Below are 15,938 nucleotides of genomic sequence, written 5' to 3' on the forward strand. Positions count from 1 at the left end.
CATTCTATCTCTATACAGCTCGCACTCATGTCCACGACATAAAGAGATCTCGACATTCGCTAGGGAAAACTGTTCGAAAATTGTGTCGTGAAAAATCAACATGGAAAACAACAGAGTCTTCGTTCTTGTGAGACAGACAGAGAGAAGTAGAGTGTCTCCGTCTCTATTTGAGACATTCGTAGCATGCGCATGCGTAGCATGTCTTCCATATTGTTTTTTCACGACTCAATTTTCGGACATTTTTTATGTTTTCGGTATATAAGTATTAAGACCGTGGCCTGTTGTATATTTATATATGTATATGTATGTCTATGGCTGTTGGCTACAGATTAAAGTTAAAAGGCTTGCCTTTTTAAAACAAGAGTTTATGATAAGAAGACTGCTTCCAAATTTCATTTTGATTCATTGAGTCAAATTTCTTTTTTATTATTTTCCCTGTACTCATATTTGTTTTGATATGAATGAATAAATATGCAAACTTGTGTAATATAAAACTGTAAAAATACAAAAAATGAAATATATTTATATCAAAATCGTGAACAGATTTACGTTAACACATAAACATGTTTACTGGTGTTCTGTTTAAAAATTCCGATTGTATTGACGCTCGTGAATACATTGAATAGATAAGATAGACAGAATAACACGTAAGTAACATTAATTTCTTCTTTTTACATAAATAATATTTTTCATTTTTCGGAATATTTGTTCTTTTGAATATTTAAAAAACAAATTATGTTATGCAATATTGTCTGAGAATGGTAATGCGTAACAGGGATTAGACATTGTCCAGAAAGAATTGTTGGAATGTGAGGTTAGAATTCGTAGTTCGGAGAGCAACTGCGTAAAATTTGGTCTGTTCTCACACTCTGTAGCCCAACAAGAATGCATTAATTTGTAAATGTTCGAAGAAACATTGTCTGGTTGCTCTAAACGACCGTTCTCGTGAACAATATAACGAAATAGGCGATCATCTTGTACATTTGCATAAGGAAACGCACCTAATGTACTAATTTCCCAAAGTACCACTCCATAAGACCATACATCACTTTTTGAAGAGAAGGCTAAGTTATGCAAAGCTTCTGGAGACATCCATCTAATTGGAAGATGACGTATTTTTTTCTCGGTATTTTTTATCACGTATGCACTATTGCGAGAAAGCCCAAAGTCGGAAATCTAGATATTGTTATTAACTGTTGTTAAAATTGTATGCATATCAAGGAAATTAAGAATATTATAAAATTTAGATTAAATACCTTGGCAGTGAAATCTGCGCTAAGAAGAATATTTCTTGCTGCAAGATCTCTATGAGTAATTCCTTTAGCTTCCAAGTGCTCCATGCCCATAGCAATTTCTGTGGCAAATTTTAGAAATTGACGTTCTTTTATTCTACCAATCCAATTTTCTTTTCTATATTTTGTTTCTTCTTTACAATTGTTGATAATATTCATATATTGCCCAGATTTGTAACTATTCATTGTGTTCCGTATCGTAGAACACATAGAATACAAAGCTGAAAATTAAGATTATATCAAGCATTTTAAGCTCTCGAAGCTACAATAAGCCAATAAACTACTTACTTTCTGAAACATCAATTTCTTCTCTACAATTATTGGTAATATTTGTATATTGTCCAGGTTTGTAATTATTTGTTTCATTCTCTATAGCAGAATACATAATATCATACAAAACTGAGAATTAAGATAATTATTATATATTAAGCTTATTAATTGTAAGTGTAGTTATAATAAGCTAATAATGAAGTTTTTCTCACTTTGTTGCTTTCTTTGATCATGCAAGTAAGTTAATAGATCTCCACCTTGCATATATTCAAGCAGGATACATGTTGGTTGTGTAGGTTTAATACAGTAACCTATGAGGCTTACTAAATGAGGATGATTTCCAGCCATTCTCATTATTTCAATTTCTTTTATAAATTCCTGCTGGGTTTCAGAATTATTGGATATATCTATTTGTTGAGACATTTTTACAGCAACTGAAGTATTGTTTTTATCATCTAACTGACCAAGATATACTTTTCCAAACTGTCCAGTACCCAGCTCACGTATTAATTTTACATTTTTGAATGCCACTTTCAAATTATCTGTCCCTTCCATATATTCTTCCTACGAAAATTATTTTAGCTAATAATAGAAGAGTTGCATGTTGCGCACATAAAATTATCTTCCTACCTCTGATTCGTATTTAATATACAAAATGTTGAACTTCTGTAGTATTGCTTTTGTCCATTTACATTTACATTCAGAAATTGTGCATATTCCAGACTTATTGCTGTTATGTATCATAAAGAAATTATAGTTACGATACAATAAGAAACTTACAATTCCAAATAGAATACAACTGGTTAGTATTCCAATTAGTATAAACCACTAAAAAATAATACTTGAAAGATATAAACAAAGAAAAACACAAATTAATGTTTTCTTATACTCCCATTAATGTTCGGGCACTCTTTAACACTAGGTTTACAGGCGTTTCGTATATACCTATCTCTACGAGATAGAGACCCGTCAAATTGACGGGTAAACGAAAATACACATTTTTCTTTAAAAAATCGACTTATTCAAATTAAGTCTGAAAGGAACAATATTAGGCCTCGCGTTTAAATAAATTATTAATAAATAAAAAGTCTTTTTTTAATTATCACTAAAAAAAAAGTAAGAATAACATTAACACTGGGTTTACGGGACCCGCCAATTTGACAGATTTCGAACTTCGAAATGAAATATCTCAAAAACCACAGCATTAATTTTAACCATTTTGCATTTTCCGAAATATGGAACAGGTTTATAAGTAATAGCCAGGCTTGTTATAGGCCATATGAAAATATTTCAATAGATGAGCAATTATTTCCAACGAAAGTCCGGTGCAGATTTACGCAATATATGCCGAATAAGCCCCATAAATTTGGCATTAAGTTTTGGTTAGCAGTTGACGTCCAAACGAAATATATTTTGAATGGTTTCCCTTATATGGGGAAAGATGAAACTCGATGCTCAATACCGTTGAGCGAGTTTGTAACACTAAAATTAGACGAACCATATTTACAACGAGACAGAAATGTAACGACAGACGATTTCTTTACAAGCATCCCGCTAGCAAAAAATTGCTAGCACAAAAAACAACTTTGCTTGGGACCATCCGGTCGAATAAAAGAGAACTGCGAAAACCAGCGAAGGAAAAAAGGACAAGATGACTTTGTTTTCCTCAGATTTATATAAATCAGAAAACTGCACACTTACTGTGTATAAGAGTAAACCTAAAGTAAAAGTCCTCCTTCTAAGCACCAAACATACAGGTGTACGAATAGAAGATAATTATAAACGTGTTCCAGAAACCATTGCTTTTTACGATAAAACAAAGTTTGATGTGGACGTCGTTGATCAAATGACGCGCAAATATAGTGTGAAAGCAGGGAGTTTCCGATGGCCCCTTCAAGTCTTTTTTCAATATTTTGGATTTTGCAGCGATAAACGCGTGGATATTATATAAAGAGTGCATCGGATCGAAAATATCCAGAAAGGAATTCATATTTTGTTTAGCCGAGGAATTATCTAGAGAAAACAAGAACATCTGCCAAAGATCAGACGCTTCATTTCTGTCACCTTCAACATCAGAAGTGCGAAAAAGTTGCCAAGTGGGCTATTGCAAAAAAAAATAGAAGTAATAATTATTGTATATATTGCAAAAAGATCGTATGCGGAAAATGCGCAAACAACATTCAGTATATTTGCAAAAAATGTGCTCAATAGATATGATTACCCTGAACCGTTAATGTCATTGTTATTTTTTTAGTGATAATTTAAAACAAAGACTTTTTATTTATTAATAATTTATTTAAACGTGAAGCCTAATATTGTTCCTTTCAAACTTAATTTGAATAAATCGATTTTTTTAAAGAAAGATGCGTATTTTCGTTTACCCGTCAATTTGACGGGTCCCGTAGAGATAGGTGTACTACATACAGATTTCAAAAATCAGAAAGCCTAGGAAAAAATAATTTTGTGTATAAATTCTTTAGATGAAATGATTAATTTACGATGCAAAATGGTTAAAATTGGTGCTATGGTTTTTGAGATATTTCATTTCGAAGTTCGAAATCCGTCAAATTGACGGGTCCCGTAAACCTAGTGTTAAAATAGACTAACTTTTTTAAAATTGGACCAAATAACTTTAGAATTTTTTACAAAATACAAGGAATAGTTTACTAGTTGATATATAAAAAAATTTTTGAAAAAGTTGCAATTAGTTGAAATTGCGAAGAAAAAGGTAAAGGTCACATTTTGTAACTTGTTTATCTAGGACTGTAATGAAAATTTAAATAACACATTTTAAAGGTTTATATCAGTTATATACACGCTAAGAATAGTACTTCTTCAGACTTTCAGCTTGAAATCTGAAAATCCTTACATCTTTCGATGCCTGTCGCTTGTTCCTGCATCATCCGATCTTTATAGAATCTTCAGAATGCATATAATTGACACAAACCTTCAAAAGGTGTTATTTAAATTTTCATTATGAGCCTAGACAAAAAAGTTATAAAAAGTGATTTTTACCTTTTCCTTCGCGATTCCAACTAATTGCAATTTTTTCGAAATTATATTTATATGTCTCTGTTCGCTCTGGAACTTCGGGAAAATCCGTAAAATTGTAATTAAAGTTTACAGTCGTAATTAAACAATCTGCCGTCATCCTGCCCAATTGTACTTGTTTGCGATTTGTGATAATAAACTTGGGCTCAAGGCCAGTCGCCGAAGGTAGCCGCGGCCAACGGGACGGGCGCTTCGCCAATCATATAGTATGACCCTCATTAAAAGAAATACCCATAGAGGTACTTGACAGTAAAACCTGCGTTTTTCTGGTAATTAAGATTTTCCAAACGGACAGGCAACCTTTGTCCCAAATTGACCAATTGACGAATCCGATGACCTCGTGTCCTTAGACACACCCCATCATAGTTTTCCTCTGTGGCATCATTGGAACGAAAATTCATTCTTTCTGGAGATCTCATCGACGAAGGGACTAGCGCCTTACGATCCGTGAGTAGTACACGTTTGAGTTAGAGCAAGTATATCTCTCATCCCGTTGACTGTGAATTCGTTACCGGACCTAAGACCAACGTCACTAACATCGCAAGTGCCCAACCACCGCTGTTGATTGTCGAATCGGTAGTGTCCATACTCGTAGCATCAGGCCGTATCTTCGTTATTACACAACAATGGCCAACTCCAAGGGAGGTCTATCAAACGCCCACAACCCTGTTTCTGACTCTTCTCCGACATATATATCAACTAGTAAACTAATTCTTTTATCTTTTCAAAAATGCTCAAGTCATTTGGTCCAGTCTTAAAAAAGTTATTCTCTTTGAATATTAATAGGAGAATATTAATATTGTGTATATTACTTTGAGTAGTTCAATTTTGAATAGTGACTTACTATATTGCGATTAGCTGATGATATGAAATGTATAATAATATCTCCCTCTAGTCCAGAGCATCCATGATGATTAACAGCATTAACTGCTATTTTATAACCATCTTTAATTTCTATATACTGATTATTGACTTTTAAATCCCATGAAAATACAGTTTTATCTACAGGTACTTGTACTAGTTTTGTCATATTATAAACAGGCAGTCCTTTCTTTGATATAAAGATTGGTACACCAATGCTACAAAATACATATTTAGACAAATCTAACCATATTAATTATACATCAAGTTTTGTCATATATGTACCTAATTGTATAATACTGAATATTGGATGTGTTAGAAGTTGCGCTCCAAGTTACGACAATTTCATTTTCTTTTTGAGAAATGTTTACTTTTGGAATCGGCAGTGTTTTTTTGGCATTAACACAACTGCATAAATGATCTATACATTCAGGAACTGTATAAAGAACCTGTAAAATTTATGTAACCTTCTTGTTAGTTTTGCATAAATAACTTACATCTATTGTATATTCTTGTATGATCTGTAAATAACTTACTTCAGGTGTATTTACTATATATTTTGACCTTGGATTTGCCAGGACTTGCACCTTGTAAGAACAATTGAGTTGTATATACAGATCTGCAATATCAAATAAATCGTTGTATTCAGGGAGCACTACATTATGTTTGGTACTGTCTTTCAATATAAAGAAAAGTGATCCTTGTGGACATTCTGTGATACTTGTTCTCTCCCTTATTGGTATGCCTGTGACTATAACACTATCATATAAAAGTATGAAAATTGATATTAAAAATTAATAACGCAGTAACAAAGTCAATCTTTTATTTTCATTGGTAAATGTTTACCTGTAAGAGGAAGGCTGCCTAGCGCTGTCTGGTGGTAACCAAGATATATTCAATCTTAAATATTTATATGCATTTTGCTTTCCTACATATTTCGGATCTTGTAAAACTGTCACACTCAAGTTTCGCACACTACCAACAAATTCGCTCGTATCTCCCGCATAGCTTCCATTACATAAATAAAATGAAACAAGCGTACTATATATTAACAACGATTGCATTCCTACCGACATTTCATTTTCGAATGAATTTGATCACGAGTAATTAAATTATCGCACTATACATAATCGTGGAATCAAATACCGGACAGTATATTATAAAAGTTATCTTCTTTTACAGAATGCACATAGTATTATCATTAAACAATTTATCTGATAATCTCTCTTGTAGCAAGAAGTACATACAATTTTCAAGTATGCGATATAACGATACGCCTCGTGATAAATAAAAAGATATGGTGTTACGTGCGTATTAAAAGTTTGGGTGATTTAAAGTGTATATATTTTAAAATAGTACCGAAATTTCTGAAAGCGCATCAGGTATATCAGGACAAAAAATAAAAGATTATAGACAACGCTGATAATTGGTACATAATCTTTATTTTTATTTTCTTTTTCATTTATTGCCTGGTATATAATTGTTCAGAATAATTTAAGAAACCAACGGATGTATGTATGTACTGCAACGATATTTATTATCTATAACAAATTCAATAAATCGACAAGAAAGTTGGATAAGTGATAAACGAAAAGTAACAATTATAAATCCATGATCTATAGATATTTATTAAAAAACGGATTAATTTTTTATTTGAACATTGCAGAAAACAAGGAGAAATGGCCTCGGCTGCTACATCACCGACGGAAGACGATGAATTAACATTACCGCGTGCATCGATCAACAAGATAATCAAAGAAATTTTACCACATGTACGCGTAGCAAACGAATCCCGGGAATTGATATTAAATTGTTGCACAGAATTTATTCATTTAGTTTCTTCCGAGGCGAATGAAATTTGTAATCAACAACAGAAGAAAACCATTAACGCTGAACATATTCTTCAAGCACTTGAAAAACTTGGATTTGGAGATTATAGCGTAGAAGCTGAGGCGGTTCTACGAGATTGCAAAGCTGTCGCTGCTAAACGAAGACGTCAGAGCACTAGATTAGAAAATTTGGGAATTCCGGAAGAAGAACTCCTTAGACAACAACAAGAATTATTTGCAAAAGCAAGAGAAGAACAAGCGGTTGCTGAACAACAACAGTGGCAACAATTACAAGCAGTTGCAAAAATGGCCTCGATACTACAGTCTGATAGTGAACAAGAAGATTACTCGTAAACGAAGCTTACTTTATTCGATTTGTCAATGTATTTCGTAGAGATCGATTGAAAACGAATAAAAAGTGATTTCTAAGCAGTGTAGCAAATTTGGGATAATTACAATAATGTATATTGCTCTAATCTTTCTTTGATTTATTCAACTTTTACATATTATTATGTATATATAACTTGGGAAAAGTTAGGAGATCATTGCTTTCCTGCTTCTGCGATTGTGTTATAAATAAATACAAAAAATGATGACCCTTTTATATAGTTCTGCGCACATTGCTTCATGCACAACTCATTCGCTGCATATGTACCATACTTGAAGATTATGGCATTAATCTCCCATATTCGGAGGAAAGGTGACTTTTTTTAATTGCTTCCATCACTCTTGAAACATAGTGGTACCTAAGTAATTTATAAAATGATTATAAAATGATTATTATAAAATGTAATGAGAATAAATTACTTTTATTTCTTATATTTACCAATCTTTTTCTGTTAAGGTAGATGGTGTCATTGGATTCCTGGTGACACCATGTATCTTTGTTTTTAGTTTTTCTATTAGCTTTTTCTCGTTCTGGCGTATTGTAACTTCTTCTAAGATTAAAAAATAAAGATTTAATTAACACAAACTTTAGAATGGTTGTGATTATTGAGTGATGTCAAACACTGTACCTTCGTTTACAATACGAGGTATAAAAAACAAATTTAAACCTGCCTCCATAGAATGATTACTCATATCCAAACCACTATGGATTTGTAATCTAGAACTGGAGAATAATTTGCCATAAAATTCCTGGAAGTGCATATATAGTTAGACTGTATTGTAACATTTCCAAGTTATCAGTAATTTGTTATGCTTTTAACACAATATATATGTATATACATGTATATTACTTTCACATTTTCCATACTGTGAGGCGTGAGATCTTGTAATTCAGCTTTATTGTGTAAGAATACAATATGAGGATAGTATTCAACATAATCTTGATCCATATTGCTAGTCGAGGATGGTTTTAACATTTCCGCAGTTTGTAAAAACCTATAAATTATATTATAATTTGTAATAGTTTGTGGTACAATAAAAATATTACTATACTTACCTAACTAAATTTGGATCAACAAACCAATCTTGTACAAATATGATAATGTGACAAACTGAAAAGAGAAATGCTGCAAATTGTAAAGATTGCAGCTCTAAATTAGTTTCTGTATTTATAAAATCTGTCGTAGATTTTTTTTGATCATAACATGTAGAGTAATCTATAGTAGATCCTGAGAGTATGGGTTGTGTATCCAGATATATTACTCGATTTTTTGTTACAAAAAAGTCAATACCAACAGTGCAATTTGCACCACTTTCATGATGCATTGTATCTTGAGTTGGAAATATGCCAGACCTATATTAATAAAATGCACATTATAACAGCAAAAAAAAAGGAAAAAAGAGAAGCAAATGTTTTTAATAAAATTTCATAATTGTACAGTTAAAGCTTCTAAATTATACTAACGCAATATTAGATGTTAAAAAGGACATTATAGTTGATTTTCCAACACCTTGAGCCCCTAAGCATCCTACAACTAAAAAATCTTGTTGATCATATAGGAATTCAAGAGGGCTCTCACAAAGTTGCATATTTTCATCCATAAATTTTACACAACTTGTCATTTCAGGACACGTAGACAGTACAGTACGAATTGCTAAAGAAAACATATCTATTAAGTTTATTATTGTATTACAAATCCAGATTTAAAGTTTAGAAGAGAGTAAAGAACATACGATCCTGTATCTTTGATGAAGCGTTGGAAGATGTATCACCCTGTTTCCTGCAATTTAATAAAATATCTAATAATGATTAAAAATTTAAACATAGCTTTACATACATTTTTAAACAAGGAACTATTCATACTTGTTACCACCATTGCGTTGATTTGGTGACACAGCTCTGTTCTCGCCTTCTCTCGTTTTCAATATGAATGTTGGACGGTCTATAACTTTAATTGTGCCTCTGCTATCACCATCCTTAGTTTCTAAATCTTTTGTTGCAATTGGTAGCATTTTTTGTATATTCATTGTTTCCAAATACTATTTTATTATCACACCATTAAAATTAAAAACTGTATTTATAAAGTACATGCCTTTCTATTAATTATTTATGAAAAATTCCTTTCAAATTAAATTTACATGATCTCAGTGTGAATAAAATTGATATAGGTTATACAGTTTTTTAACATGCAGATTTAAAATAATAAATATATAGTTAAATATAATTATAAACAAATGAAACTCATTTGCTGTTTTGTTAATATTTGTTATAATACTTTTCCATATAACAATGTGAGTCGTCACCTATCTGTTAGAATGTGCATGCATTACCGTTGCTTCGTTTTTGCAAACATGACAGTTTTTATCTCTAGAAATTAACATTTTGATTTTTATTCATTTTACATAAATAGAAAACTAAAATCTTTTATAGCTCCAAATAAAAATGAAAGATGACATTAATTGTACCAAAAATTCATTAAAACATTTTTATATGTCAGAAATCTTTAAATCCTGAATGTTTGAATGGGTTTAAAATAAGAGTATTTGAAAGGATATTTTGTTTATCACATAACAATTTTTATGTGATAAACATAAAATAAATAATATGATAAGACATAGTGATGATTTAAAACATTCCGTTCTAAAAACATCGACAGATTTTCTTCATCTAGTAAATATTACTAAACAAAATTTTAAGACTAGGAAATAAAATTTACGTACATATGCAATGGTATTGCCTGATATTGCGAGTAATGCAATCTTGACAGACACTCTGTCTTACTCTGTGAGACGTTATAAAAGTACTTACTTAGTTGTGTGCAATTTCAGATAGGCACGAGTAAATGTATTTAAATGTTTACAAGTGTATTGGGAGTACTCGTGTGGATGATGCGAACAAAAGTAATAAGAGATCGGACGTGATGAAAATTTGATTTTTAATTCTTCTAACTGAAGATAAATGAAAGATATTTGTTTAGAACGTGGCGGATATTTTTTTACTATGGCTAACAGTCTAGCAAAAGTCTTCGCCATCGAAGATTTTAATCCCGAAAAATGTAGGTAAACATGTACAATCAAACTTTGGATTTGAAAAATATAAGTAAAACATGGCACAACATTTGTCTTTTTCACAGTTGTGAAAGAACTTAGCGCTCAATGTGTTGGAGCAGATGAATTAAGACAACAAAGAGCTAAAATTCAAGATTTAGCAAATAATACTTCTGCACAATTAAAGCGTAATGTTTATCAGAATTATATGCAGTTTATAGAAACTGCTAAGGAAATTTCACATTTGGAAAGTGAAATGTATCAGTTGTCTCAACTACTCAGTGAACAACGTTCGTTATTAAGTACATTAGGATCCACTAGGACTACTGGCGTTACTTTTGAAGATTTATCTGAATCCCAGTTAGAAGATGTTAACGATTCCACTGCCAAAGAAGAAGAACATAAACAAAAATTGGTACAATTACTTGAAAATGTAGAAGGTGCTATGGTAAGTTATGGAAATATCATTTGTAAATTTACAGGCCTATAATAATAAGGATTTCTTGGTTTGATTTAATAGAGTTTAGCAGAAACACCTGGGCGCATATGTTTACATGAAGGTTCTCTACTGGAATTAGATCCATTGGAAGGAACACCACTAAAAAGAGTTCATGCATATTTATTTAATGATATTTTAATGATTGCTTCTTGGTTAGCAAATGGTAGTAGAAGAGGACCACCAAAATATAAGATGCAAGCTGTTTATAATCTTGAAAGTTTGGCAATTGTTAATGTTAGGGACCTTGGAACGGTCAAATTGGCATTCAAACTTTTGGCATTTTCTGATACAAGAGTATTCCAGTGTGCAACTGCAACAAGTAAAGTTAGTGTATTAGAGAGAAAATATTTATAAAAATCATGAGAGCAAACTTTGAATTGGCGTTTATTTTATAGAAAGAGTGGTTAGATAAATGCGAACAAGCAAAGAGAATGAAGTTGATTGAAGATAATCCAAATGAAGCATCTGAAAATGATAAACGATCAAAAGAGGAAAAGACGGTACCTTCTAGATCTATGTCACTCGATTCTAATACCCTCGGTATGTACAATAATTTGGTGAAGTTTGTATAATTAAATTAGATGAAACTAGATTAAATTGGATTAAATTTTTCAGTTGTTCTTTTATAGGTGTAGATGATGAAGATACAGAATATCATGAACCTCCACCAGAATGGATGCTAGAAGTGGCAGAAGATTTGGATTCTTGTATAGCGCAACGTCACTTTGAGGAAGCTTATAGTCTTTTGGAGAAAGCGAAAGACTATTTAAAAGATGCACAAATAACACCACTTTTGTTTGAAATTCAATCAAAAGTAAATGATAGAGGGAGATCATTGGTCGATGTTTTAACAAAAGAACTTGAATTAAGTGCGGAAGCGAAATCATTACAGGGTGGAGGTTTGAGAAGTGCGCGGCGCGTGGTCAAATTATTGATACAATTAAGCAGAAGTGCTCAGGCCTGCCAGCTATATCTGCGGCTATGTAGTGCTGTGCTAAAGGCACGTTTAAAACGAGTTAAAGGCGAAGGAGCTACCGCACCCTATGTAAAGCAGCTTAGCGCAATTGCTTTTAGTAATATCGTTGAGATTACGAAAGAATTCTTAAAAATTTTTCCCCAATCGACAAATTGTACGTCTGGTAAGTTGAAAATATTATGAATGGATAATATTATATGTGGATAATATATACATCAAATTGTCATTTCTTCTAATTTCTCCTATTTTGTGTATGTAATTTAGGTTTGGTTGTTTGGTGTAGTCAAGAAGTAAAATACTTAACAACACATTTAACTAAACAGCTTTTTATTCCACAAGTGTCTTTAAACACGTTAGTAGAATGTATAGTTTGTGTTCGAAGTCACTGCGATCAGGTATGGCATTCCTCAGCGTTGATACTATCTTTATATATACTATTATAATATTACAGAATATAATTTTATGCTATATGTACGATTTACAGTTAACGCAATTAGGGATGGATTTTCGTTATCAATTAGATGGTCAGCTCAGAACCCCATTAGCAAAAGCTATACAAGATACTGGCGAGAAGTATGTTGAGATTGTAAAAAAGCATATAGCCGAAGACATGTGGCGGCCGACTAATTTAGAAACTTGCAAAAATGTTCAAAAATTGCTATCAGAATTTGATGGCCTTGGAATAACCGTTCCACAATCTTATTTAAAAAATGACTATTGGATAGAATTGACTAATAATACTTTAACTTTTTCAAGAATTTATGTAAGTTTATTGGAAGATTGCCTCAGTGTTGCTACACCAGAATTAATGGCTATAATAGACACGGTTTTAATATCCGTGATGCGAACTCAAGTACAACACATAATAGTGTCGCTTACGAACCCTAAATTAAAACAGGAGGTAATCGATCTTCTTCTTTCTTTCATTTATATGTATATCGTTTGTTTGTCACGATATCTAACATTTGAATGTTCTTTCAATGTATCTTTAGAAACAATTGGTGCATAATAATGCGTCGTATATTCGAGATGTCGTAATCATGCGAGGACTAGAATTATACAAATCGACGACAAATCAAATTTTTAAGAAATTGTTGGCTCTAAAGGAACAAATCGTATTCGATACATCATCTCCGATTAAACCAAAATCTATTCCTAAAACTGCAATACCTAAATATTCTGCCACAGAATATATTTAATTATAAAGCAAAATATAAGTGTATACATAGAAGTGTAGGAAATAATTTACAAAGAAAATAATAGACAGTGTATGTGCTCTCTGTATTATATTGTACATATAAGTTAATTTGAATTTTTTGGTAAATACATATATTGAATTTCAATATTTTTCCTTGTTTCTATCGCAGGTACATAAAATAATACTCATACATAAAATAAGTGAAATTATGTAAGTTACAATCAGGAAAGTGCAAATAGTTTTGCAATGAAATGTTGATTTCCTATCACACAATATAAAATATTTACAGGTCAGAAATTAAACGAATATTAAATATATTATACGGTTCCATTTGGATTTTTATCTATATTTTTATCTACATTCTCTGGCTCCTTAACAGTCATTTCCAGTTTTCTTTTCTTAGCTCGAATGTCTGCTAATGTTTGCTCTATACTTCTTTGATCTTTCTTATTTTCACTAGGAACTGAAATAAACATTCAAATTAACGAGAAAACATGTTTGAGTAGACGTACAATGAATGTTTACCTACCACAGCCATAACTACTATTAGCTTCTGTTTTTCTAGCTGCTTCTAATGCAGCTTCCTTTCCAATTAAATGTTGATACTTATCCTTGTAATAACTATTTGGTACAAAATTGTCTTTTCGTTTTCTAGGTTTAGCAGCAGCTTCTTGCTCTTCTTTGGCTCGTCTTTCTCTCTCCTCCGCTAATCTCTTTGCTATTTCTTCATTCCATTCTTCTCCTCTACGTAATGCGTTTAAATGATCTTCAGATGGTGCGTATTCCCTCTTAAAAATAACAATATGACGATCAACACCTTCTTCACCAAATGAATATGCCCATATGTTTGCCACTTCAGCAACGTCATGTCTAGAATATGATAAAAGGTATTAAGATATTATTTTATTAATAATTTGAATAATTATCTTTCTTTTATATACATTATACTCCTATAGATTTGATCCATTGGGGGAAATTTGTATTCCTTTGCATCGTCATCTTGAAGAAATTTATTAATTTTCCCTTCTACCTGAACCAACATAAAAGAAACGATACTGCACGCGTAATAACCTTATTTAATAAAACAATCAGGATATTGATGGAAAATTATACCTTCTCACGAAAAAGCTTTAATCTTTCAGCTTCTGCTTTTTGACGCTTCTGATACTCCTCTTTTTGCTCTACATAGTAAAAGTTATTTTATAAATATTGAGTTAATTGCTTGGACACTTATAACATAGGTTAACTTTTAACTAACTTTTCATTAACGCTTTTTGTTTATCACTGATCGAAGGAGGTTTATCCATTGAGTTTAAGATAGATCCCAGCAAATCCATGATCTTATTTACAATAAACTCGACAAGCTTGCACGTACGAGAGAAGAGAATTTCGGGATGTGTATATTCTTTGTTATCGTGCGTAACTTTGTCAAATGCACGACGACGCAACGATATATCGCAAATCCACGATATTTCAACCAATGACAATTGATTTCATAGAAATATGCTGATCTATTGGCCTGATAAGAAAGAATAAATATAAGATAGTTGCGAATCATTTAATGAATTTTTTATTAAATACAAATAATCCAAAAAAATCCATTAAATACAAGGTGGCCCAGCTAAATCGGATCACCTAAATATCTGCCTTATCTAATGTTGTACAAAAAAATTTCTCAACACAAAGTTACACTATCTCTAGGACTATATTATTGCAATGGTGGAGATCATGTTTCTTCGTGCCCACTTCTTTTTTTTCTTTTACAAGATCTCAATATTTTTTTAAATAGAATCATTTACTTATTTTTCGAACTTTACTTTACTCGAACTATCATTTACTTACTTGTCTATCAAAAAAAGAAATTTAGCGATCTTAATAACTATATCGGTCACATTATTTAATCTCAAGATATTTGCATGTGAAATATATATATGTAATATCAGAGATGAGTACCAGTCAGTAACTTACCGAGATGAATAGCGGGAAGTCAGTGGTACTACCAAAAAGTAAAATTTCTGACTGATAGAAGGCACTATCGTGTTTAAGATAGGACACTTTACACTAATTGCATATAATTAATTAATTACGATAAAAATCAGAATAGCATTATACAGAGATGATTCCTAAGAGTTATGGCTTTAATTTAATTCCTAAATAGTTCAAAATTCATCTTATAAACCGAGAAATTTCATTTTTTAATTTTCCTATAAGGAGATTAATTCTACTGTTTCACCGCTAAGTGGCTATAATGTTTCGTTGTCTGTGCATTGGACGATTTTTAAAACTTGCTTATAATTAAGAAACGGGAAAAATATCTTTATAAAACTAATCTTAATTAATTTCTTGCGTTTTCATTTGAACCTTCGAAAGTTAAAAGATTCTACCTAGAAGTTGAGGAATTTGAATTATTTCTTTTTGCCACCTGTCGATTGAATACGATTAAATATTACATATATATATGTCGGAGAAGGGTCAGGACTATCGTTGCGTTATAGCGAAGACTCGGTTGGTACTACGTGAACGAACA

At 31.6% G+C, this 15,938-nt stretch overlaps 5 protein-coding genes across 13 annotated transcripts; 2 read left to right on the plus strand and 3 right to left on the minus strand.

The window, feature by feature from the left end:
• Positions 1-15: 15 nt before the first annotated feature.
• Positions 16-8,746, plus strand: NC2beta (negative cofactor 2beta). Of its 5 annotated transcripts, none has more exons than XM_076625308.1 (2): positions 16-647; positions 7,141-8,746. In XM_076625308.1, exon 2 carries the CDS (start codon positions 7,154-7,156, stop codon positions 7,655-7,657), a length of 504 nt encoding a protein of 167 aa, XP_076481423.1. In that variant the 5' UTR covers positions 16-647; positions 7,141-7,153; the 3' UTR covers positions 7,658-8,746. The 5 variants fall into 5 exon arrangements, with proteins under 5 accessions (XP_076481423.1, XP_076481425.1, XP_076481427.1 ...); XM_076625310.1 differs by lacking the exon at positions 16-647 and adding an exon at positions 993-1,126; XM_076625312.1 differs by lacking the exon at positions 16-647 and adding an exon at positions 4,626-5,060.
• On the minus strand, positions 504-6,550 carry LOC117163040 (uncharacterized). 2 transcript variants are annotated; one of them, XM_033344998.2, is made up of 9 exons: positions 6,321-6,550; positions 6,011-6,233; positions 5,760-5,923; positions 5,458-5,692; positions 2,193-2,390; positions 1,775-2,126; positions 1,581-1,661; positions 1,257-1,513; positions 504-1,176 (listed from the first exon to the last, which is right to left on the minus strand). In XM_033344998.2, exons 1-9 carry the CDS (start codon positions 6,548-6,550, stop codon positions 739-741), a joined length of 2,178 nt encoding a protein of 725 aa, XP_033200889.1. In that variant the 3' UTR covers positions 504-738. The 2 variants fall into 2 exon arrangements, with proteins under 2 accessions (XP_033200889.1, XP_076481411.1); XM_076625296.1 differs by having other exon boundaries at positions 1,581-1,691.
• On the minus strand, positions 7,771-10,292 carry LOC117163043 (nonsense-mediated mRNA decay factor SMG9). 4 transcript variants are annotated; one of them, XM_076625305.1, is made up of 10 exons: positions 10,022-10,292; positions 9,555-9,730; positions 9,425-9,471; positions 9,307-9,360; positions 9,156-9,225; positions 8,748-9,044; positions 8,542-8,686; positions 8,320-8,440; positions 8,130-8,241; positions 7,771-8,049 (listed from the first exon to the last, which is right to left on the minus strand). In XM_076625305.1, exons 1-10 carry the CDS (start codon positions 10,070-10,072, stop codon positions 7,971-7,973), a joined length of 1,152 nt encoding a protein of 383 aa, XP_076481420.1. In that variant the 5' UTR covers positions 10,073-10,292; the 3' UTR covers positions 7,771-7,970. The 4 variants fall into 4 exon arrangements, with proteins under 4 accessions (XP_076481420.1, XP_076481422.1, XP_076481418.1 ...); XM_076625307.1 differs by having other exon boundaries at positions 9,307-9,345; positions 10,022-10,287; XM_076625303.1 differs by having other exon boundaries at positions 9,156-9,360; positions 10,022-10,291.
• A 134-nt stretch (positions 10,293-10,426) lies between these two features.
• Positions 10,427-13,556, plus strand: Exo84 (exocyst complex component Exo84). The gene is made up of 8 exons (XM_033344999.2): positions 10,427-10,746; positions 10,825-11,186; positions 11,259-11,561; positions 11,633-11,777; positions 11,867-12,376; positions 12,478-12,608; positions 12,698-13,114; positions 13,206-13,556. The coding sequence occupies exons 1-8, from the start codon at positions 10,650-10,652 to the stop codon at positions 13,410-13,412; spliced, it is 2,172 nt and encodes a 723-aa protein (XP_033200890.1). The 5' UTR covers positions 10,427-10,649; the 3' UTR covers positions 13,413-13,556.
• LOC117163044 (sperm-associated antigen 7) lies at positions 13,471-14,875 on the minus strand. The gene is made up of 5 exons (XM_033345007.2): positions 14,670-14,875; positions 14,525-14,592; positions 14,353-14,441; positions 13,941-14,281; positions 13,471-13,874 (listed from the first exon to the last, which is right to left on the minus strand). The coding sequence occupies exons 1-5, from the start codon at positions 14,746-14,748 to the stop codon at positions 13,729-13,731; spliced, it is 723 nt and encodes a 240-aa protein (XP_033200898.1). The 5' UTR covers positions 14,749-14,875; the 3' UTR covers positions 13,471-13,728.
• Between the last annotated feature and the right edge of the window lie 1,063 nt (positions 14,876-15,938).

This window comes from Bombus vancouverensis, chromosome 16 (assembly GCF_051014615.1).
Source record: "Bombus vancouverensis nearcticus chromosome 16, iyBomVanc1_principal, whole genome shotgun sequence".
Classification (NCBI taxonomy): Eukaryota; Metazoa; Arthropoda; class Insecta; order Hymenoptera; family Apidae; genus Bombus; species Bombus vancouverensis.